The 23,799-nt window shown below is 54.8% G+C and overlaps 3 protein-coding genes and 1 long non-coding RNA gene across 5 annotated transcripts; 2 read left to right on the top strand and 2 right to left on the bottom strand.

The window, feature by feature from the left end:
* LOC138720884 (protein-L-isoaspartate(D-aspartate) O-methyltransferase-like) lies at positions 1-23,133 on the top strand. Of its 2 annotated transcripts, none has more exons than XR_011337483.1 (9): positions 1-4; positions 18,461-18,582; positions 19,554-19,658; positions 20,122-20,153; positions 20,566-20,670; positions 21,152-21,272; positions 21,868-21,953; positions 22,145-22,438; positions 22,601-23,133. XR_011337483.1 is itself a non-coding variant. In XM_069857298.1 (9 exons), the coding sequence occupies exons 2-9, from the start codon at positions 18,468-18,470 to the stop codon at positions 22,611-22,613; spliced, it is 747 nt and encodes a 248-aa protein (XP_069713399.1). In that variant the 5' UTR covers positions 1-4; positions 18,461-18,467; the 3' UTR covers positions 22,614-23,133. The 2 variants fall into 2 exon arrangements, 1 of the variants encoding a protein (XP_069713399.1); XM_069857298.1 differs by having other exon boundaries at positions 22,145-22,314.
* LOC138720617 (uncharacterized) lies at positions 6,867-7,686 on the top strand. Its single transcript, XR_011337444.1, has 3 exons — positions 6,867-6,942; positions 7,044-7,083; positions 7,554-7,686. It is a non-coding gene; the product is annotated as an uncharacterized lncRNA (long non-coding RNA).
* On the bottom strand, positions 10,215-11,396 carry LOC138720616 (prolactin-releasing peptide receptor-like). Its single transcript, XM_069856964.1, has one exon. The coding sequence runs from the start codon at positions 11,367-11,369 to the stop codon at positions 10,278-10,280; it is 1,092 nt and encodes a 363-aa protein (XP_069713065.1). The 5' UTR covers positions 11,370-11,396; the 3' UTR covers positions 10,215-10,277.
* CCDC32 (coiled-coil domain containing 32) lies at positions 14,508-17,708 on the bottom strand. The gene is made up of 3 exons (XM_069857314.1): positions 17,354-17,708; positions 16,731-16,887; positions 14,508-15,709 (listed from the first exon to the last, which is right to left on the bottom strand). Exons 1-3 carry the CDS (start codon positions 17,595-17,597, stop codon positions 15,571-15,573), a joined length of 540 nt encoding a protein of 179 aa, XP_069713415.1. The 5' UTR covers positions 17,598-17,708; the 3' UTR covers positions 14,508-15,570.
* Positions 23,134-23,799: the final 666 nt, after the last annotated feature.

Genomic DNA, 23,799 nt, shown 5'->3' with positions numbered 1-23,799 from the left:
GGCTTTGGGCCCCAGCGTCCCCTCCGGCAGCTGCGCTCGTGGGGCTCTCGCGTGGTCCCCGCTCCCCAGAGGTTGTTCTCTCCCCATTCCTGTCCCCATGTCGGGATGCTCCTGTGATGGGTGCGATGTTCCACGCAGCCAGAGCTCTTCTGGGTCTGGGAGCTGAGCAGCGAGCGGCTCTCGGCTGCGCTCGGTGCGCTGGAACTCGTGCAGCCGAGCGGTGCCCGTAGCTCTCGGAGAGCGGAGCAGCCTCCAGGGCTTCGCTTTTCTGATCTGTGAGTGCACATTGCTCGCTCGTGTTGAGCTTCTCGCCCACCAGCACCCCAAGTCCTTCTCCTGGCCACTCTACTACTATTTTTCTCTGCACCTTTTGCCAAATCCGTGCAGTTTTTACCTCCCCACAGCACGTTTTGCCAAGCAGCTCCCTGCTCTCCTGGGCTGGTGCGTTTTCCCCACGGATGCTGCGCACGCCAACCTCTCTGATCTCCTGGGGTTCGGATCTGCCTGCCTGCAAACGTGTTTAAAGCAAACACAATCCCCTCCCGTTGGCTCCGAGTCGCAGAATGTGCGGCGGCCGTTATCGTCTCACTTTTCCGAGGAGGAGAGGGACCCAAGGGGAGGCTCTGCCAGCGGCTCCGCAGCCCCGGAGCGCTCGGCAACGTTCCCCAGCCCCCAGGGATCGCTGGCAGGGAGCAATCTGGCTGCCAAGATGGTTAGAGGAGACTAATGTCTCGGAGTCACTGAACCATTTAATTGCCAATAAATCCAGCCCATGTGTCAATAATCATAAAGACCCAGGAGCTGTGTTGTCTCCGGTCGAAGGAAGCAGCCGGCAGCCTGCAAACACCTTGTGGCAGGTGTATAAATTCAGATTTCTTGTTGATACAGGAGGAACAAGCATCACACCACCTGCTTGGATATCGCCCAGTGCTAGTTTGGGCTCATGGGGGCCCCAAAGGTTGATGCTCCCTGTAGGGGTGAGGAGGGCTGCAAGTTTGAGGGCGAATCTTAAAAATTCAGCCTTTTTTATGTAGTTCCAAATCAAGCTTTGCCAAGGCTCTTGTTACAACCCAGAGTGATTATTGCTGCCCCATCCCTGGAGGGGTTCAAGGCCAGGCTGGATGGGGCTTGGAGCCCCTGATCCCGTGGGAGGTGTCCCTGCTCATGGCAGGGGTGGGACTGGAGGGGCTTTGAGGTCCCTTCCAACCCTGGTTTTGTTCTAAGATCCCTCCCCAACCCTTTGGACCTCCAGCTGTGCTGTGGCCGTGCTGGCAGCAAGCTCAGACTTTCCCCTCCGAGGCTGGTGAAGCCTTCATCCCGTGCTGTTGGCTCTCTCGCCTTGCTGCGAGATTTCACTTTCAAATCCTCATTTTCCAGGATGCGGAATAAATTATTCCCAGCGCTGGGCTCGCTGGTGAGCTGACCCCACCGCCTCTCACATCCTCGCTGCTCTTGCATCAATCTTAGTCATCTTTTGATTTCAATTTGCCCTGTGTCAGGCTAGAGGCAAGCAAACAAGCTCAATTTCATAGAATCACAGAATCACCAGGTTGGAAGAGACCCACGGGATCATCGAGTCCAACCATTCCCATCAATCACTAACCCATGTCCCTCAGCACCTCGTCCACCCGGCCCTTAAACCCCTCCAGGGAAGGGGACTCAACCCCCTCCCTGGGCAGCCTCGGACACTGCCCAATCACCCTTTCCAGGAAATATTTTTTCCTGCTGTCCAGCCTGACCCTCCCCTGGTGGAGCTTGAGGCCATTCCCTCTCGTCCTGTCCCCTGTCCCTTGGGAGAAGAGCCCAGCTCCCTCCTCTCCACAACCTCCTCTGTGTTACCAGCTGGACTTGGGCGAGGGGCACCTCTGGCTGGCTCTGCGGTGCCGTCACTGCCGAGGCTCAGCACCGCGTGGACCCTTCTCCAGCGCCGTTTGGCCTCCCCGAGTCTCCCTGGCCGAGCAGGGATGTCACCAGATCCTTCCCCGCTGCTGCCACCTCCAAAGGAGTCGTGTAGGTCCAGCAATTTTGCTTTTCCCTGGGGGTTGATGGGTTCCTATAGCAACTGAGAGATGCTCTCCGCAGCTTTTACCTTTATGACACTAAAAAGAAGCGCTTGCACTCATTTTCTGTAATTAGTGGCCGTCACCCTGCATGCTGCGATGCTTCTTGCGTGTTGTCAACGTGATTAGACTCATCAGCGGCCAGGACATTGGTTAAAGCAAAGATGAGGCTGAAGAAATTCCCCCCCGGCATCCAGGAGCTGCGGCTGTAGGAGCCTTTGGAGCGGGATCTGCTGGAGGATCCCTCCAGGCTCATTGCTGCAGCAGGGGCTGCAGGACAGCCCTGTCCCTGCTGCCGTAAATGCCTGGCTCTTGTCTTTCATCCCCAAAAAGCTGGATATTAGAGCGCAGTAACAGTGATGCTTTGGCTGTGGGATTTTTAGGGGGTTCTCCCAGCCCTGCTCCATCCTTGGCTCATAGGAGAGCGCTGGGTACCGAGACAGAGCGCTGGGCTGTAGGTTTTGGGTGAGGCTGGCCCGAGGCACCCTATCTGCACCTCCAGCTGGGGGAAAAACGTGGAGTTAAGTATCCAAAAGCCAGATTTTTCTCTGGGAGAGGACATGGTGACTGTGGAGGGTAATTAAGGAGCTGCCTGCCATCTGCTAGGGGAGCGGAACGAAGGGTAAACCGGCTGAATGAAAAGTAAACAGGGGTTTAAGACATCTTCATTAATTTGCTGCAGCGAGAGCTCGTTCTGCTTAAAGGAATTAAAATGCGAGCGCTAAAAACCATCTCGCAGCGAGACGAGGAGGAGGAGGTACCAGGGGAATACGGGGACATTCGTCGATCAGCCGTGGCTCAGTCAATAATTCACCATCGCTCACGGATGCAGCAGCTCGCAGAGAGGCAGCGTCCACATGGAGAGCTTCAGTTTGGCCGATCCCACGGGATCCAGGGTGTTTTCCTGGGTGTTGAGGAGGGAGAGTGGGATCCAGGTGGTCCGAGCAGTGGTGCCTGGCGCCAGGAAGGGACCACACGCCTGCTGGGAGTTGCCACCCACCGAGCCACCAGGTGATCTTGGATTCAGCCCTCAGAGGGTTCATCATCACAGGCTCGTAGCTTCGAGTTAAACAAAACAATCTGTTTGAGTTAAGCAAGATAATTACCCCAGCTGTCTGGAAATCAGGCTTTTAAGCATCTGCAGAGGCAGCAGGGGTGGGGGGGAGCATGGGCCAGAGGAAGAAGTCCATTTTGCAAGGCGGCAGCAGGACTTCAAAGAATAAAAGTAGGCTGTTCTATATATTACGTAGGTTATCTACGTCGGTTATCAACCCAAGATGACTGTGTGGATGCTGGGTAGGTGTATTGCCTACAAGCGATAAATTGGGTTTTAAGGATGCTTCTCCTCCACGAGCCCCGCGTGAGCCCTGCTGAAGGCTGTGGAGGTGCCCAAGGTGTTTCCCCAGCCCTAAATTCACCTGGTGCGATAATGAGGGACGAGAAGGTGGCGCTTCACATAACTCCTCGTTAGAATGCCGCTCCGTGTTCCCTTCTGCAGGTTGTGGGTTTCGTTCTCCTCCTGTACAAGCTGCACTTTTAAGGTTGGTAGAGGAAACCTCTCCATGAAACACCAGAACTCTCCTTCCACGCTGCTGGTGCTGTCGGGACAAGCAAGAGCTCATCGCTCTCTCCTGGAGCCCCTGCTCCAGCGGGAGGGGTCCCTGCCCAGGGCAGGGGTGGGACTGGGTGGGTTTGAGGTCCCTTCCACCCCAAACCACTCCAGGATTCTAAGAATTCCGTGATTCGAAGTAGCTGAGTGTTGAGATTTGTGTGTGACGGCACCGTTATCCCGGAGTTACCCCGTGTGGAAGGCGTCACCTCCCACGGGTTTCCCTGAGTCCCCTTCCCTCCCCAGCCTTGAGTTCTGCCTAAAATCCCAGCCGTGCCTGAAGCTTTGGGGGGTCCCAGGGAACCAGTGGGAGATGCTGTTACGGTTTCCATCACCCGCTTTGCTGCTGAAGGGATGACACTGATGATAATATTGATGAGATCGGGAGGCAGGATGCGTTGGTGTTGATCCCCTGAGCGCTTTGCTTGGTCTGCGGCTTGTTTCTTGTCATCCTGCGGCGACCTAGGGAGCGTGGAGCTGGCTTGTGCTGCGACAGCTCCAATATTTAGCAGATATTTTCCAGAGGAAAAGCTGCGGCTACGGGGAGCGCCAGGGCAGCTACGGATGACGGGGCAATCGCTGCTGTCGTGCCTGTTGAGCGCCTTCATCCATCTCCATCCCCGCTCTGTGCCATACGCCGCGTAACGGCATCTCCTCCAAGGCTTTGTAATTCAATTAACCGCCAGCTCGTGCCTAGCGGGGACGAGCAGGCCAGGTGGCCGGGGGACGCGTGGCTCTGCGGGGCTGGCAGGGAGCTCAGCAGCTTCCCCGGCAGCTTTGCCCGGGCAGGAGGTGCTGGTGGGAGCAGTTGGGAGGCAGCTGGAGCTGGCAGCGGTGGGGGAGGCAGCCGGCGCGTGCTGCCCGACCCAAGCCAGCATCTTTCACCAAACACAATGACTCATTCTCTCCCCCAAGGGTGAATGACTTGTTATTTCTGCAGAAGCTGGAGTGCTCTGGGCTGCCAAGCCCCGCAGGGTCTGGCAGGGAGCAAATCGCTGGAAGAGGAGCTGGACGGCGCGAGGTGGGTCAAAGCCAATTTGGCTGATGACGCCAGCGAAGCAGAAATGGGGCCAACTGGCTCCTTTAGGGGTGATCTCCTGGAAGCTCCAGCCCTTCTGCTGCCTGAGCCGCTTGCTTAGGGCCCTCCCAGCCCTTAGCAACTGGGGACTCAGAAGAGGAGCAAAGGGAGGTTGGTTTAACGCGACTCCTCCCTCTTCGCCAGTGGATCACGGAGTCATGGAAAGGTTTGGGTTGGAAGGGACCTCAAAGCCCATCCCGTTCCACCCCCTGCCACGGGCAGGGACACCTCCCACGGGATCAGGGGCTCCAAGCCCCATGTCAACCCAAACCATTCCATGTTTCCCTTCTGCTGCTCATCTCAGATCCTTCTCTGTTTCAAAACAGTTGAGTTCATGGGTAAAAGCAGCTCCCTCAGGAGGGCGACTGAGGAGAAGAGCCAGGAAAATCATCCTTACCGGAAGCCTCGCTTTTAGTAGCTGTGCTTTTAGACAAAAGGAATGAAAATCAGCCTATTTTACTTGTGTCCACACTGCAAATCTTCCTTTTCGGCTTGAACCTGAGACGAGAGAGAAGGGCAGGGTTTGCTTGGCCCAGGAAACCTCTGCTTCCAGAGAAAGGCAAAAGCTATTTTGCAAAACCTGTCCAGGAGACCAGACACGAAGGGATTCCCGGCTCAAGTCATTATATTGTTCTTAATAAGCCAGGAAACATTAATAAAGTACAAATAAATCAACGTTTGCCAAGCGTTTTCCAGCCAAGATCCACCACGAACGAGGTTTGTCTGATGATGCTGGTTGAACAGGGGAGGTTCTCATTTATTGGCTCTTGTGTCAGCAGCAATCGCCCTCCTCACCGATGACATCAAGACGGGACAAACATAGCAGGGAGGGGGCTAAAACCAGTGGAAAATTACCCAGCTAATTTTGTTTGCTTTGCCTGATTGGAAGACAAAGGGGGAAATTTCCAAGAAGTGATTCAATACACGTAAAAAATAGAAAAACTGAGATCCTTCATGTACATTTATAGCTAATGCCACATCTCAATTTATTCGGGAAGGCAGGACAAAGGATTTCATCATTTGCGGCTGCAGGAGAAACCGGAACGGTAATAAAATAATGGTAATAACACCTCACATATAGGTAAGCTCTTTGAAATTACAATTTCTCAAGTGCTTTCAAAAGAACAGCACCATAATAAATCCTGTTATCTTCCCCTTAGAGCTGTAGATGTCGGAACAGCCCAAGGCCAACAGGCTGCGTCCTGCCTGCTGAGAAACCTCCGTGGGGTGAGCACTAAGCTTTTGGCTTTGGGAGGCATCAGGAAGGTGCACGGCGAGGAAGAGAAAGGTGGGAGCAGCCTGAGGAGAAGGACTGGGGGTTCTGGGGGAGGAGAAGCTCAACAGGAGCCACAACATGCGGTCCCAGCCCAGAAACCTCCCCGTGTCCTGGGCTGCACCCAGAGCCGTGGGAGCAGCAGGGAGGGAGGGGATCCTGCCCCTCTGCTCCGCTCGGGGAGACCCACCTGGAGCCCCGAGTCCAGTTCTGGATCCTCAGCACAGGGAGGACACGGAGCTGCTGGAGCGAGTGCAGAGGAGGCCACGGAGATGATCTGAGGGCTGGAGAACCTCCTGTGCGAGGCCAGGCTGAGAGAGTTGGGGTTGTTGAGCCTGGAGAAGAGAAGGTTGCGGGGTGTCCCACCTCTGCCATGGGCAGGGACACCTCCCACTGGATCAGGGGCTCCAAGCCCCATCCAGCCTGGCCTTGAACCCCTCCAGGGATGGGGCAGACACAAATTCCCTGGACAACCTGTTCCAGTGTCTCCCCACCCTCACAGCAAAACATTTCTCCCCAAGATCTCATCTCAATCTCCCTGTCTTGCAGCTCCAAACCCTTCCCCTCATCCCATCCCTGCCCTCCCTGATCCAGAGCCCCTCCCCAGCTTTCCTGGAGCCCCTTTCACTCCTGGAAGCTGCTCTAAGGTCTCCCTGCAGCCTTCTCTTCTCCAGGCTGAACAGCCCAAACTCTCTCATGACCGAAGTGCTCCAGCCCTCTGGCTTTGATCCTGATTTTCCTTGTGTAGCAGAAAGCTTTCAGTCCATGTGGTGAATTAAAATGAGCCACACGATGGATGAATAAGGGTGCAAGGAGTTCCACGTTTCTGTTTCAAGCAGGGGTCAGGAAATAGAAGATGAAAGGACGCTTTTGATTTCCCGTTTGAGCCGTATGACGTTGGCTGCTGAACACAATGGAACAGGTAATTTTTTTAATAACCTAGAAGAAAACCTCCTCTCCCTGGGCTTTATTTTTGCTGTCGATTCGTAGGCAGCAGTGAAACTGTCTTTGCTGTGTCCCCAGAAGCTCAGCCTGGCAGAGCAGTGGGAACCACCTGGAGGAGGTGAGCTCGGCGGAGAACCTGTCTGTCTGTCTGTCCTCCCCGGGGCTCCGGTCAGGACCAGCAGCCTCGTCTTGCCCGGGTGGCTTCAATGATTCCAGATCCCAGAGCAGGAACCTGTTGGGTTTGAAATGCATCAATTTAAAGAAGCAAACCTGAGCGTTTTGCTGATTCTGACCTGATTCGCCGCCTTCTGGGTGAAGCTGGGTTGGGAAAAGCGAATCTTGCATCCCTGATAGGGATGGAGTGACTGGATCACCTGCGCTTATTGCTTTTCCCAGCTCATTAAGGGTAGGAATTATCATAGCAAGCAGGAGCCGTGTCCAGCCCTCGCTGGAGCAACTCCCACCAGCTTCTCAGCAGCACTCAGCCCCAGATTACAGGGGATTTATCACCCAGGTCCATTTTCCCCACGGAGGCTGCAAGAGGGAGTCTCTCTCTTAGTCTGTCTGGGCAATTCCCTGCCTTCCCAGGGCTCCATCAAAATGCTACGTGGAGAAAAAGCCTCATTTTTCCCAGGGGAAGATGGGATGATGGTTCCATCCTCGGACACTCTGAGCTCCTCTTGATGCTGCGGAGCAGCAGGAGCTCGGGAGCGATGCCGGCTGTGGAGAAACTGGCTGGAGTTTGTGTATTGAATAAGGAACCCTCGTAGCTTGATGCTGAAAAACTCCAGCTTGAGTGTAGCAGCATTAAAAATCGCTTTTAAATGTTTTTACCGCTTTCTTGGCTAGGTTTAGTGTTGCCTGATGACATTTTTCTATCAGTTTGGGGTTTATCTCGCTAATGGGGAGCCCTATTGCAGGAGAACGCGCCCCAAGGTTTGGGGTCGTGCCTTTTGCTGCGATGCCGGCACCTCTCCCTTCACCTTGCAGCTCAGACACGAGGTTGGGATGTTGCCAGTGATCCAGAGCTCATCCTGTGAGTCATTAAGGTTGGAGAAGCCCTCTAGGCTCCCCCAGTCCATCTACCAGCCCAACCCCGCTGTGCCACTAAACCACGTCCTGAAGAGCCACGTCTACATGTTCTTCAAACCCCTCCAGCCCTGGGGGCTCTGCTAGTAAGGAAATTGTTCTATTATCCAATCTAACCCTCCCCTGGCACAACCTGAGGCCGTTTCCTCTCGTCCTATCACTTTATTGGAGGGAAGGACGAGCCGTGCGCCTCCCGGTGTGCTTTGCTCCTCTGGGATGGGCGATGCAGCCTCTGCCCCGAGCACAACCCGCTGCAGCCGTGAGAAAGCTGCGAGAAGCAAACGGATTAAGCTGCTTTGTACGCAACAGAGGGCATGAGCGTCCACGTAGCTTGCGTTTGATGGGTCCCCATCTCTGCTGGTTGCACCACAGGAGATAACGGGGTCCTTCTAGGACCACTGTGAAGGTCTCAGCAGGAAGGCGAGGGGCAGCAGCTCGTGTCTGGGGGTAACAAGAGAGGATTGGGGGTCCTCTTAGCATCCACCTAGCTGTCTCTGTACCAGAAGATGCCAAGCTGCTCGTTGAGAGCACGAGTGAGGGCCAACCCCGGGGACAGCCTTCAAGCAGCAGCGAGGACACGCCACCCTGGGGCTTTAAAGTCCTCTCCCTGGGCACGAAGAGTGATGGGGACACATGGCTCAGCCCCACGGGGCACAGCAGCACGTGTTGAACTAAAGGTGTGGCAGTGAGTGGCCACGAGCTGTTGTGATTTGGTGGTCGTTGTGATGCTGGTGCCTGTGGGCTGTCTCTAAATGCCTCCTCCTGGGGAAATCGAGAGGTTAAAATGGAGCTGGGCATCTGAGTGCAAGGAGGTGTCGCCTTCTCAGTGTGCTGCTTGTGTGGCCCCGGCTGATGCAGGAGACACCGAGCAGCATCCGAGAAGCAAACCCACCCTTTCTGTGGCAGTTTCTGGGTTAGAGCAGGATTCCCACCTCCACCCAAGGAGCTCGACCAGGGACGCAGGCAATCTTAAACTACCCCAAGAGCAAAGATTGAGACATCTCCTCTGGCAAACCCATCTCTTGAGGTTTTCCTAGGCACCCCATCCTCTTGAGTCCTGCCTGGCTATGAAGAATGTGATGGTTTCAGCGATGTGCCCGGCTGCATCTGCTTTCTTTGGCCACGTGCTCTTGGCTGGAGAAGCTGGGACCAGTTTGTTACAGAGGTGGCTTCTCCAGCAAGTCAAGCAGGTAATGGAAGTTGCCCCCATTCGAAACAAGCCGTCTGCTTTCAGCATCCGCGTGCTCCCACACTGTCTCCGACTGAAGAATGCACATTTCTGGGTGTTTATTGTCCTTTCACCAACAAACCATGATTGAAAAAGGAAAAACACGCAGCAATCCAAGTGCTACCTGTGAGACCCAGTGTTGTTCCAGCGGCAGAGAGTGCTAGCTGTTGCTTAGGAACAATCTTTATCCTACGAAATGAAGACGCACAATCTCCAAAGAGTTCTTTAGATGCACTTCATGTGTGTTTGCTTGTCTTGGTTAGAAGCTGACCTGCCTTCTAAATGAATGGCAGGAGAGGGCTTTGTGCATCAAATACAGCGCCGGCTGCCTGGGATACCCAGCATGGGATATGGGGAGTACATCCCATAATCAGCTGAGAGGTGGGATACGGGGTACGTGCTCCACACCCAGATATGGTGTGAGAGAAGGGCTGTAAAAGCCCAATGAGAAACTTGCTCGTTCCAGGCAGCCTCCGTCTTCCCACCACCCGGCACGTGGCGCTTGCTCCACAAGCCTTGCAGGGATGTGGCTCGGGAATTTCCCCTCAGCACGTGGAGCGAGGGGCCAAACTGGGACCACATGGAGGCTTTCCTGAAAACTGAGGCTTGTGAAGAACGATGTTGATGTCCGATCACCCGCATATCTGGTGATTAGTCTGGATACTCCTCTGTTGTTCCATTTCAATGAGCACCAAATGCTTTTTTTCATTGATGCTCACGTCTTCCCAGGCGTCTCTGCAACTGGGTCAGGTGGAAACACTCACGGTGGGCCAGGGGGGATGTCCTGCTCCGAGTTACTCTGCCTCCAGCGGCTGCAACGTCTGTTCTTGCATCCTAGAGGACACAAACCCCATCAGTTTGTTCCCAGGTGCTCCCCCTCCCTGGCAGCAGAAGAGACTCCTGAGAAGAGCAGCTCGGCACCGTGACCAGCGTCCAGTCTGAAGGAAAGTGCACACCAGGTCCAGAAACAAAACTGATCGCTTGGGGTTCTTCGGTTAAGATAATCTGGTTTGCAAAGGTATCATGTCTGAGACGCCAGTGGGAGCATCTGCCAGGGTGGAGCAGGTGTTGAACCGAGAAGCCTTGCAGGGCGTGACGCCGAAGCTGCTCTTCTTGCGGCAGAAGCAGCTGCTGAGGTGGAACCAGAACTTGTTGTGGAGGGAGGCGTAGATGAAGGGGTTGTAGCAGGCGGAGCTCATGGCAACCAGGTGACAGGAGACTTGGATGACGTTGACGTACCGCTTGTCCAGGATGATGAAGTCCTCGTCGACGTCTCTGATGAAGTTCACCACCTGGAGGGGCAGCCAGCAGACGGCGAAGCACACCACCGAGACGGTGAGCACCCGGAAGGTCTTCAGCTTCGTCTTGGTCCATTTATCCTGGCAGGGGTAGGCAACCCCCGGGACGTTCCTCCTCCGCAGGTGGTAGGTGATGGCGCAGAAGGAGGCCGACACCGCCAAGAGTGGGAGCATGTAGGACAAGAGGAGCATCAAGCACGAGTACAGCAGCCGCTCTCTTTCCTCGTGCTTCCAAAACTCTTCGCAGATGATCATGTCGTGGCCGATGCTGTTGAGATCCAGGTAGTGGGTGTGCAGCGACGCGGGGACCGAGGCCGCGATGGAGAGAAGCCAGATGGAGGCGACGAGGCAGACGCAGGACCTGCAGCTTATCCTCCGGCGGATGGGATACGCCACCACCACGTAGCGGTCGACGGCGATGGCCGTGAGGGACAGCACCGAGACGAAGACCGTGGCCGCCTGCATCAGGGTGACGAAGTAGCACATGAACATCCCGAAGAGCCAGCCCCGCGCCTCGAAGGCGTAGGAGACGGTGAGGGGCACGCACGCCAGGCACATGATGAAGTCGGCCGCCGCCAGGTTCCCGATCAAGAAATTGGTGGTGCAGTGCAGCTTCTTGGTGAGAGCGATGAGGAGGATGAGGAAGAGGTTCCCCGTGCACGCCACGGCCACCAGCACGGCGTAGAGCGGGATGAAGAGGGGCTTCAGCTCCAGGAGGAGGTCCAGGCCTGTGAAGAGAGGGGCCGAGCTGTTCTGCCACGAGTCGTTGGGCAGCTGGCTGTGAGCCATCCTGCGCCCCCCCTGCAGCCCACGCGGCTTCTCCACGCCTCGAAGTCACGCCCAGACGAAGCCGTTAGCCCTGACCGGGAGAGAAACGCGCTTTGGTTGTACTTAGAATCACAGAATCACCAGGTTGGAAAAGACCCATCGGATCATCGAGTCCAACCATTCCCATCAGTCACTAACCCATGTCCCTCATGGGCAGAAGAGCACGTCCCCAGGGTCTGGGTCCCCTTCTGTGATGCAGCACAGGCTCAAAAGATGCTGTGACTTTTACGAGTGACCGTGAGAAAATGGGGAACGTGGCTATGAAATGGTTAACCAGCAGAGATCTGCCAGGAGCAGCGGGACAGGGAGAGATGCTGCTCGGGTGCCTTGTGGAAAAAGGGAACCTGGGAGCTGTGGAAAGCAGAAATCAAAGGTGCCTCCTGCATTTTTCCTTCCCGTTGTCCCCTGCCAGCCCTCCCGCTGCCCTCCGGCAGCCCGGCTCGCAGAAGGGTCATCCCCAAGTCCATCTCCATCCCCTGCCCTCCCGCCTCTCTCCATCCCACCCCACCGGTCCCCATCCCACAGGGTTATTTTACCCCACTGGTTGTTTCTCCACCACCTCTCCCCATCCCCTTGGCTGATTACCTTGGAGCCTGGGCTTCTGCCTGGAGTAGTTTTTTCCTGCCTGGAGTGGGTTTTCTCCTGCTCAGAGTGGGTTTTCTCTTCCTAGGAGTAGGTTTTCCTCCTGCTCAGAGTGGGTTTTCTCCTGCCTGGAGTGGATTTTCTCCTGCCCGGAGCTGTTTTTCTGTTCAGATTGGTTTTCTCCTTCTTCGCTCGCAGTGACGGCGTCGGAGGGCGTGTGTGGCTCCCTGGACACGGCCACAGAAATCCTGCGAGCAGCACCAGGCGGGTGATGTCAGCGGGAACCCAGCCGAGTGCCAGGACACAAGCATCTCCCACCGAGACCCCCGGCCCCTGCTCTCAGATCCACCACCTGACTCCCCTCTCCAGCCCCTGGACCATCGCCTCCCACCCAGTGGAGAGTCAAGCCGGCATTAATTAAGTAGCCCTTGTAATTAAGGAAGGGAAACCCAAGGAAAATACCCCTGGATGGGGCTGGGATTGGAGTCCTGGATCCCCGGGATGGGGCTGGGATTGGGGTCCAGGATCCCCCCAGGATGGGGCCGGGATTGGGGTCCTGGATCCCCCCAGGATGGGGCTGGGATTGGGGTCCTGGATCCCCGGGATGGGGCTGGGATGGGGTCCTGGATCCCCGGGATGGGGCTGGGATTGGGGTCCTGGATCCCCGGGATGGGGCCGGGATTGGGGTCCTGGATCCCCGGGATGGGGCTGGGATGGGGTCCTGGATCTCTGGGATGGAGCTGGGATGGTATCCTGGATCCCCCCCAGGATGGGGCTGGGATTAGGGTCCTGGATCCCCAGGATGGGGCTGGGATGGGGTCCTGGATTCCCCCAGGATGGGGCTGGGATTGGGGTCCTGGATCCCTGGGATGGGGCTGGGATTGGGGTCCTGGATCCCCCCTGGGATGGGGCTGGGATGCAGCCCTGGATCTCCGAGATGGGGCTGGGATTGGGGTCCTGGATCCCAAAACACCCGGGGATGTTGGGGGAGAAGGCAGAGTGGAGCTGTGCCTGAAGAGGCCAGGAGGTGAAACCAGCCCCTCAATCAACCTCAAAAGGTCCTGCCCAGCCTTTGTGAGCTCTGAGCGGGTCCTGCAGAAGGGAAGACACAACCCACAGCAGCACAAACCGCTCCGACACCTGCGCTGCCGTGCCCGGTATCCGGGGAAGCAACGGCTGCCCCATCCCTGAGGGGTCCAAGGCCAGGTTGGACGAGGCTTGGAGCCCCTGATCCAGTGGGAGGTGTCCTTTCCCATCCTCTTCGCACCTTTTCTTTCCGCCTCTGCCACATGACAGGTGCTTTTTTTCACTCCAATTTTCCTTTTGGAAACGATTTGCTGCTTATTTGAAGTCAGCAGTTGCTGCGCCATCGATTGATGCTCAGATGAGGACTTGGGAAACGGGGGCTTGGAGAAATTACCCTTAATTGGGCTTTTATTTCTGTAAGGCGGTGGCACCGTGTGATTAAGAGGAACTGAGTGTTGTTCTGGTATCGATTTTGGTGGCCAGACGAGGTTAACGTACAGCTCCTAACGAGGTTTGAGTGGCAAACAATTATGTCAGTGTCCAGTGACTGCTGTAATTACTGTTCCCATTCTGTTATGTGAGTGCTTATGGCCAGCTTCGTGGTAATGAGAAGTGCAATTAAAGGTGGGATAATTGCCCTGCTAACCCAGGCACAAGGCAGAATGTTAAAGGCTGGAACTGGGTGGGTTTTGAGGTCCCTTCCAACCCAAACCACTCTGTGATTCTATGATTCTCCAGCACAAGACACTACTCGGAGCAGCTGGTGTTTCGGATGCCACCCTCGATCAGCTGTACCTGCAGCTGAAGGGCCTCAGTTCCAACGCTAACACCAAGAGCTCAGGTAATTCTGTATGTGCCCCCTTCTGCCCCAGGCCCTTTCCCTGAATTCTGAGCTACTTTGAAGTCAAAATAGTAAGAGCCACCCTCTGAGGTCCCTCCTCTCCGATCAGTGGACCCAGAGCTGTAGATGTTTCCGAGCAATTCTTTTCAGTACGTTTCTCTCTCAGCTTTAACGGGAACAGGGAAAATAACACAGAACGTCTTCTCAGTCACCGCTAATCACAAGAAGGGAATGTTCTGGCTGCAAAATAGCCCTGCTATGGACAGAAACGGCTCCTCGCTCTCCCTTCATGCACCACTTCTGAGAAACACTCAGCGGTATCTTTGCATCACAGCCGAGAGCCTCGCGGCGCGCTCGGAAAGCTGGCTTATTTTTAGAGATCAGTTATAAGGAGCATTAAATGATGACCAAACCCCCCCTGCAGCAAGGCAGGAGACCTACAAGTCTCCTGTCACCGAGGTGCTGGTGAGGCCCTGGTTGTTTCAAGCCTTAAACCAGTGTTTGTTCTAACAGAGAACGACGAGCGTGGGCTTTGTGATCACTGAGCCTGGGTTTATCCCGGAAAAGGCGATGGTGGAACAGAGCACGGTGAGAGGGAACAGCCCCTTTGGCAGCTGCAGAGATGAGGCGCAAGGAAAGGGTCACACGAAGCTACTTTAAAATGTATTTTCATACAGGTACAGAGCGAACGTGGTACGAATCCAGCGTGCGCCAACTAGAGCTGCCCTTGCAATCTCTGTCTCGGTGTCCGCTGCTTCCCTCTATCGACCTCCGGAGTCAGCGCCATGGCAGGATTAACGTGAGTACAAAACAGTGGGTTCTTCAATTACACACGGGAAATGACCCTTTGTGGAGTGACACAGGGTGGAAAACAACAAACTGCTAGAAGATGCTTAATGTCAGATAATTCTACGCAAGCCTGTGATGGAAACAAGTTATATGTAGCCTCCCTGGTTATCGCTCTTGCCTTCCCCATAGACAATCACACCTGACCCTCTTTTGGAGAGGCTGAAAGAGATAAAGAACAGGTAAAAATTGACCAACAAGACAGAAAACGTGTTTTTTTTCTGCCCCCTCCCATCTATTCTGTAATAGAGTTTGGCTAATGAAGGGGACATTGCAGGAGGGAACATTACAGAGTGAGGAATGTGAAATAGTGACAATGACATCATTGATATAACACACACAACACCAGCTTCCTTTAAGGTTCCAGATCCACATAGGTGAAAAATCTGTCCTCCTCCAGGCACAGCTCAGACAAATAGCGAACACTTCCAGAAAACACCACAGGGCACCTCGCGGGAGAAGGAAACAACGCCCAGGAGTAACAAAATGGGCCAGGACAGGGAGGAAACCAGCTTCGGTGGCTTTATCACTTCTATTCTAGATGGTTGCTGATGCTTCCGAAGAACTGCTTCTCGTTTGTCTCCTGATGAGCTGCAGACAATTCACATTCAGACAGGAACGGCTGGGTTGCTACAAGCTGGGAGAAGATGGAAGTGAGATTTCAGTTCAGCACGCGCCGCCACAGGCGTCCTGCTCTCATCCCTAATGCCAGTCACTGGTGCTGGGGATCCAGAGCCGGGGTTGGGTGTTGGAGTTCTTCCGTGACCGAGAACCAGCTCTTTAGCCTCCCCTCTCCCCCATTATTGCCGTCACAACTCCAGCAGGGCTGGGACAAGAGGCAGCTCCGCGGCAGGGCTGGCGTGTGGCTCACTGCTCTGCAGCCGCAGGTTCCTCCTCATTCTCCTGCTTCTCCTGCTGGGACTCCGGAGGGATGAGGCACTGCACCTCCTCGGTGTTGACTGCCACTTTATCAGGTTGCAGCCACCGCTTCAGATGCTCCAGCGTGCTGAGGGAAGGAAAAGACACAAAGTAAAACAAGAGATTCCTCACAGGACTGTAGGAATAAAGCATCAGGAAAATCCCCCACATCTATTTCTTCCACCCCTGCAGGTATTCCTGCTGCCACAGAGAAGCTCTATCACAAGATTGATCCGTGCGTCAGAGAAGCAAGTAGAATCACTTATTCCACAAAGCCATTATGTTGTTGTTGGGCTCTTCCAGCTATGGTAAGAGAGGTTTTATGCTCAGATTCCTCTCGATGAAAGGAATCCCTAGCAGGTACATCAGCCTTTGCATTCCCGAGGTACCCATCTGCCTCTATAGCCAAAGACTACGCTTCCAATTCCAGCCTTCCGGGCTGGAAGTAAGAAAACTAGCATTTAACCAACCCAACCCCAAAACTGCCTCGTTGTGATGATTAGGAAATATTGGAGGGGAAGGAAGAAAACAAAACCAAAACGGGATATGTTCATAGAAATGTGTGACCATTAGTAACAGCAAAAGCATAAAGGAGGAAAAGGCACTGTGGATTCTACAGGTGTTTATAAATCTATGCTAGCACAGAATCCTGGAATGGTTTGGGTTGGAAGGGACCTCAAAGCCCATCCAGTTCCACCCCTGCCATGGGCAGCCTGGGCCAAGGCCTCCCCACCCTCACAGCAAAACATTTCTGCATGAGATCGCCCCTCTTTCAGCTCAAAACCTTTCCCCCTCGTCCTGTCCCTGCCCTCCCTGATCCAGAGCCCCTCCCCAGCTTTCCTGGAGCCCCTTTCAGTCCTGGAAGCTGCTCTAAGGTCTCCCCGCAGCCTTCTCTTCTCCAGGCTGAACAACCCCAACTCTCTCAGCCTGGCCTTGCACAGGAGGTGCTCCAGCCCTTGGATCACCTCCATGGCCTCCTCTGGACTCCTCCAACAGCTCCATCTCCTTGTTACGTTGGGGATTCCAGAACTCAGGACACAGGGCTCCATGGGGGGGTCTCAGGAGAGCAGAGCAGAGGGGGAGAGCCCCTTCTCATCGGCTGCTCTTACCTCTCGTCAGAGTCGTGCCCCTCTACGTACAACTCGGACTCAAACTTCTCCTGCAGGAAGCGGTCCCAGCATTCCTTCTTGGCCTGGGAGAGCGTGCGCAGCATGTCCTTGGAAGTCACCTCCTGCGACAAGCCTTTGATTCGCATCAGTCTTCTCTCTGCGAAGGCAAAAGAAACATCTTTATCTTTATTTTGAGTTTCTAAAAGGGAAGAAAACAATCTAGACTTCTGTTTCAAAGAAGCTAAATGAACTTATCAAGGCTAAGTCTTATTTTAACAGTAATTTTCCCTCCTCTATTCCAAGTCCATGTGACCTCTCTGGTGTGGATACCAGATGATATTTTTTTAGGTGATGCTTCTGAAGGAAATGAGGTTTCTGCCATCGGCCAGCTCTGCCCATTTTTGAGTTTGAAGAACTTTCACGCTTCCTGTTCCATTTCCGTGAAATCACACGGGAAGGTTCAGATCTCATTTCTACTCAGGCACTTGTGGTAAATGAGTGAGATGCTCAATTAAAGAGTTACAAGACTGCTTCCCAAGCAGAGTGGCAAGCGCCGTCACCTCAGCGATGTAAACAGAGCCACAGCTGTCAACAGACACTGCAGTGAGTGGAGAAACACTCACCTAGGGATGCCAAATACACCTCAGAATCATGCAGGGGTGCCCAGGGCTTCAGAGCTGCTTGGGAAGAGCCGTCTGATCCGCTGCCCTGGCTCCCTCCTCCATCGGTGCAGAAATCCAGGAAGGAGTCTGTGAAAGCGTCGCTGGCATCCCTCTGGTCAGGGTGCGGCAGGCAGGAGCAGATCTCGGCCCAGAGGTCTTCGCCAGGCCGGGTCACCACGGAGTCGACGCTCTCAACCATTCTCATGGTGAAGTCCTGAAGCGAGGAGTTCAAACGGTGAACACTGAGCAGAAAGCCCTCGCTCCCAGGCCTCTCCCTCCACCCCAGTCACATCCCCAGGGGGTTCAGGGAGCCCTCAGCCCCCCAGGGATGGGAGACCTCCCTCTAGAGTGGGTTGAGGGAACCTCCTGAGGGAACCCCTGAGACACCAGTGAGGGCCACCTGAGAGACCCTGATGAAACCCCAGTGAAGGACCTTGAGGATCCCGCCGCGGGAGCCGCCCTGAGGGAATCACGGCAGCCCGCTAGGGAATGCCCGTGAGGGAACCGTGAGGGATCCCCCCGAGATCCTAATGAGGGGCGCCAACGAGAGACCCCGACACCCCATAAGAGACCCTCGAGGGAGGGCCCCTAGTGGACCCCTGAAGGCCCGGTGAAGGACCCCGGAGACTCCATAAGCGACCCCAAGGAAGGCCCCGAGCTCACCCCTCCCCGCACCTCAGCCGCCGTCCGCCTCGCCAACCCGGAAGTGGCGGCGACTTCCGGTCCCCCTTGATTGTCTGGGAACCTGTCCAATCACCGCGCTGCTCCTGCGGCCGGGAGGCGGGACTTCCGCCGGAAGCGCGGGCGCCGGCGCCGCCTTCTTTGGGGAGGGCGGAAGCGCCGCCGCGCGGGGCCGGGGAGGGACCTGCTGCACCCGGTACCGGGTGGCCGGGCCCGCTCCCACCCGCCTTTCCCGGCCTTACGGCGGTCGCTCCTTCCCGGGAGCCCCGGCCCCTTCTGAGCTCCCCTTCCCGGGAGCCCCGGCCCCTTCCCGGGAGCCCCGGCCCCTCCTGAGCTCCCCTTCCCGGGACCCCCGGCCCCTTCCCGGCGGCAGCTCCTTCCCGGGAGCCGTGGGATGCGCTCGCTGCCGCCCCGGGCCCTGCTGGCACTCATGGGCCTGCTCTTCGCCAGGACCATGGCCTGGACTTCCAGCGGGAAGACTCACCCGGAGCTGGTCAACAACCTCTACAGTGAGTGACCTCAGAGCCGCCGGCGGGGCCCGGGCTGAAAAACCGGAATCCATAGTGCCCGATTTTCAGTATTTGTCCCCAGCTGAGCTTGTTCCATCCTAGGCTGCATCCAGAGCCGTGGGAGCAGCGGGGAGGGAGGGGATCCTGCCCCTCTGCTCCGCTCGGGGAGACCCACCTGGAGCCCCAAGTCCAGTTCTGGATCCTCAGCACAGGGAGGACACGGAGCTGCTGGAGCGAGTGCAGAGGAGGCCACGGAGATGATCCCGGGCTGGAGAACCTCCTGTGTGAGGATGGAGTTGGGATTGTTGAGCCTGGAGAAGAGAAGGCTGTGGGGAGACCTTAGAGCAGCTTCCAGGGCTGAAAGGGGCTCCAGGAAAGCTGGGGAGGGGCTCTGGATCAGGGAGGGCAGGGACAGGATGGGGAGAAACGGCTTTAAGTTAGAAGGGGGAAGATTTAGATTGGACATTAGGAAGGAATTCTGGGCAGTGGCTGGGACACACCTAAAATCCTTCTGAGTTTCCCCTGCTGCTAAAGCTGCCTCCCCTACACGAACTCCACCTTGAGATGAGGCGTGAGGGGATGTCAGATGTTCTTGTAGTCAGCGCTCTGAACTTGAACCTGGTCACCCTGCCAGCGCTCCTGAAACCTGACCTGGCGTCTCCATTTCCAGGAGGGAGAACGAGACTCCGTTGGTCTTTCCATGACGTCTGACAGCCCTGGGAGCACTGGGGGTGGAAGACTATTCTCTGAGGGAGACCAGACTGATGGCTGGGATGTGATTTCCTTAGGAAGGGATGTATCCTGCTTCCATGTGCAGCTTTGTTCCCTCTCCTCTCTCGGATAACGTTCTTAGTTTGAAGTCTCCTGGTTCCACTCAAACTTCCCAGACTGTACTCCCCCTTCCAAACCTCTTCTTGCAGCAGGGCTGAGAATTTAAGTCCTTCCTGTCTCTGTTTTCCTTCTTCCCCCAGAAAAAGGGATAATTAAATCACAGCGAGTCTTCGATGTGTTGCTGGCTACGGACAGAGGTCACTACATCAAATATTTCCCGTACATGGATTCTCCTCAGTCTATTGGTGAGTAATTACAGCAGTTTATTATGGTGACTATGCTGGCGTGCGGTGGCTCGGCAATCAGAGCTGTCCACGCTGGCTCCCTCTGTCCAGAGCTGCATCTGAGTGCTAGGATAGGTCAAGCAGAGCAAATCCCATCTGTATTTAACTGTGGGATGCAGAAGAAGGAATGATGCGGCTTCTCCATGTCCACAATACCCACTGGTTGCTCCGAGCCCAGCGTCAGGAGTGAGTTTGGGCTGCGGGAGCTGCAGGATGGTTTGATGCAGGACCTGGGGCTGGAACGCTGGGGGACGGCAGTGCTGCACTCATTAGTAATCCCACAGGAGGAGATTTTAAGTTAATTAAGTGCTTCACTAAGGGAAAATAGAGCGTTTTCATAATTTTAGGGGTGGGGGAGAATAAAAACTATTTGCACTGGTAACTTTTAACTGTGATTTCTTTACCATATAACATTTCCTTTTAGGCTACAAGGCTACTATCAGCGCACCGCACATGGTAAGGAGAAACCTTTCCCTTTTAGTACAAATTTGCTTATTTGCCATTTTTTATTTTATTACATCCTACAGTAGAGAGGTGAAAAGGATCCCATGGATGTGATTGTTTGCTTGTTTCATTAGGCACTCTGTGTGTGAAGCCTTTTTGTTTCCAGATGTGTTTGCCCTATGCCCTTTAAGTTATTTTAGAAATTTGCTAACTCTTAATGTCCAGTTTTGGTGTGAGGCCTCTTTTCCTGCTGCTTTCCATCTTATTTCTACCCCTCTCTGTGAGTGCTGTTGTGCAAAAAGAAGCCCCAGATCCAAACATACCAGACAAAATGCCTCATGTTCTGTGTTTGGATGGGAGCGGACTGGAATGTTTTAGGAGAGCAAACTGAAATGAGATGTTTCAGCCCTCCTTGTCCTCGCAGCACGCCCACGCGCTGGAGTTGCTGAAGGATCAGCTTGTGGAAGGTGCAAAAGCGCTGGATGTTGGCTCTGGCAGTGGGTACCTCACCGCGTGCTTCGCCAGGATGGTGAGTGCTCACCGGGCTCCCTTTTGAGCTAGCAAGGAGCTTTATCTACCCAGAGAAGTGGTGGCTGCTCCATCCCCGGAGGGATTCAAGGCCAGGTTGGATGGGGCTGGGAGCCCCTGAGCCAGTGGGGGAAGCGTCCAGCATTCCAAAGCTGGAAAGTTGCTCTTCTCAGGAGGTTTGTCAGTCAAGAGCTGGCACTGCCATGGATGCTGCTTGTTCTCGCAAACCATTATTCCCTTGGCAAGGAAGGTTTTCTGGGAATCCTCGTGGGCAGTGCCTGCGTGTCCCTCAAGTAGTGAATATTACTGGGATTACTTAGCCTTAGAACCAAGGGAGCAGAGTGTTTGCACTTCCTGTTCAGAAACTCTGCTCCTGAGTTTCTTCCTGGACATTTTCCAGTCCCCACGGTAACTTGCCCTGTTAACCACTCCGCTCGAGCGTACGGGAGGCGTGAGGTGTTTGTCTGCTGTTTCTCCTTTAGACTGGCCCGACGGGGAGAGCCGTGGGTGTAGAGCACATTAAAGAGCTGGTACACGAATCCATCAGAAACGTGCAAGAGGATGATCCCACTTTGCTCAGCTCTGGCCGTGTCAAGCTTGTGGGTGAGCTCGCTGGGATCCCAGTGCCCATTCTCTCCTGTGAATGCGTGAGCTCTGCCTCTCTCCGCACCGTTGTCCCAGTTTATGTTGATCCTTGCCACGGTGCTGCCAGAAACCTCTGGCCAAGGAGGCGCCGGGCCACGCTGACCCAACCGCTGCGGGATAAACCAGCAGTATTTAACGTTACAGCCTGTCTTAAGGCACCATCCAAGTGCATAGTGACCACCTTAATTGTGTTAGAGCTGCTCTTGGAGGAGGTGGAATCACCTCTGGGGTTTAGTTGATTCGGATGGGTCTGCACGCACCATTGTGGGTCTTTTGGGAGAATAAATTGAGTCAGCTGTGTCTGGAATCTCAAGGCTGCCCAAGTCCTCTGTGGTACTGAAAGGCTCTCCTGGCTTTGACTGCTCCTTCTTCTCATGTGGGTCAGGTCCTGAAATGTCCCTTCCTTTTTAAACCAACAGTATTCCAATTCCCATCATGATCTCCTTACAAGGTTTTAGTTGTGTGGATTTCAGTTGAGAGGATATAGGAAGAATTATTTTTGTGTGGTCATCTGAACAAAAGAGTCTTTTCCGTGTGCTCTTTCCTGCTGTAGTTGGGGACGGCAGGCAGGGATACCCCGAGGAGGCTCCTTACGATGCCATTCATGTCGGAGCGGCAGCAGCGACTGTACCCAAGGAGGTAAGAGCGATCGTGCTGGATGTGTGCTGTGAAAGAACTCGTAACTAGGGAACCACGGGATTCTTATTTCCTGCGTGTTTCGTACAGAGCTACCAAGCTTGCACTTTTCAAGGTGTCATGACTTTACAGCATGGCTTATTTCTCTTTTCTTTTTTTCTGGCTCCGCTGATTTCAATCTCTCTGCTTGCCAGCTGCTGAATGAGCTGAAGCCAGGAGGTCGGCTGATCCTGCCTGTTGGCCCCGAAGGCGCAAACCAAGTTCTGATGCAGTACGACAAAACCAGTGACGGGCAGATCATCGAGACGCAGCTGATGGGCGTGATCTACGTCCCTCTGACAGATAAGGAAAAGCAGTGGCCTCGGTAAACGTTTGCTGTCCTCGAGGAACGCTTCTTCCTCACAACTGTCCCTGTGAGCTTGCTCGCCTTGACCGCTGGCTTTCCTGATGGAGCCCTGGATTTGTAAGAGAGAAGAGAGGCTTGGCCGGTGAGGCGCAAGAGGAGAGCGGGATGTTTGCTGTTAGATAGGACTTGAGCTTTTCTTTTTCCTGCTTTTGGAGCCCAGCACTTCTATGAACACCGCAGCTGTGTTGATTCTGCACTGAACTGAAGGCCGCACGTAGTAACTGTTGGTTTTTCTTTGCCTCAGGGATGAATTCTGACAGACGGATGGACGGATATCTCTAAAGTGACCTCAGAAAGCTCCTGAACGGGCCTTGTGACTGTAGCTGGTCTGGATGGTTTCAGTTTTTGGACAGAAGCTTTGCCAGCGGACGTGCTTGCAAAGGCAGGTTCTGCTTTAGCTGAGCTCGTGTGGAGCGATGGAGAACAGGCAGTTCTCCTGGCGTAGGAGCAGAGGGAGGCTCTGGGGGCCCACGTCCGCTTCCCAGCAGCGAGTGGGGCCCGCTAACTCCAGCCATCCTCTCTGATAAGCTATAGGTAACAGCTGTGCACAGAGAATTCCCAAGGCAGATGGGAATACTTAAACCCTCACTAAGAATGCTCTTTAATATTGACTACTCTGCCTAACGCTTGAAGAAAAATGGCACAGTTACTGTGTCAGAGCAGCGACCTACCCTGATTTGTCAAAGTTTAATTACAAGAGCGTGTTCTCTTCCTGACGAGCATCAACTAAATTAACCTCTGGTAGAAATACTGAAAATTTTGGGTTAAAATCCCTGATTTGTGGCTTTTACTTGATGCGCCCTTCCGTCTCTTGCAGGCGCTTGGCTGCAGGGGCTGCTGAGCCAGGAGGGCGATATGGGGAGAGATGTCAGGGGCTCTTTTGGGGCAGGTGGAACCGTGTCCTGGGCTGCATTCAAAGCAGTTTGACCAACAGGGCGAGGGAAGACCTTTACTTTTGCCCCGTTACTTTGCTTCAGGCTTAGGGAAGAGTATCTGGAAAGCTGCTTAGTGAAAAAGGACCTGGGGATGCTGATTGACAGTAGCTGAACATGAGCCAGGGTGATCCAGGTAGCCAACAGCATTCTGGCTTGGGTCAGAAACAGCATGGCCAGCGGGAGCAGGGAAGGGATTGTGCCCCAGGACTTGGTGCTGGTGAGCCTGTGCCTCAAATCCTGGGTTCAGTTTGGGCCCCTTGCTCCAAGAAGGACATTGAGGGGCTGAAGCACATCAGGAGAAGGGAAGGGAGCTGGGGAAGGGGCTGGAGAACAGGGGTTGTGAGAGGTGGCTGAGGGACCAGGGGCTGTTTAGCCTGGAAGAGGCTGAGAGGAGACCTCATCGCTGTCTGCTGAAAGGAGGTTGTGGTGGGGTGGGTGCCGGGCTCTTCTCCCAGGTGATGAGGGATGATAGGATTGGGAGGAAATGGCCTCAAGTTGCACCAGGGCA

This window comes from Phaenicophaeus curvirostris, chromosome 5, assembly GCF_032191515.1.
Source record: "Phaenicophaeus curvirostris isolate KB17595 chromosome 5, BPBGC_Pcur_1.0, whole genome shotgun sequence".
NCBI classification, from domain to species: domain Eukaryota; kingdom Metazoa; phylum Chordata; class Aves; order Cuculiformes; family Cuculidae; genus Phaenicophaeus; species Phaenicophaeus curvirostris.
Note: the sequence above shows the minus strand (reverse complement) of the source record. Positions and strands in the feature narration are given on the sequence as shown.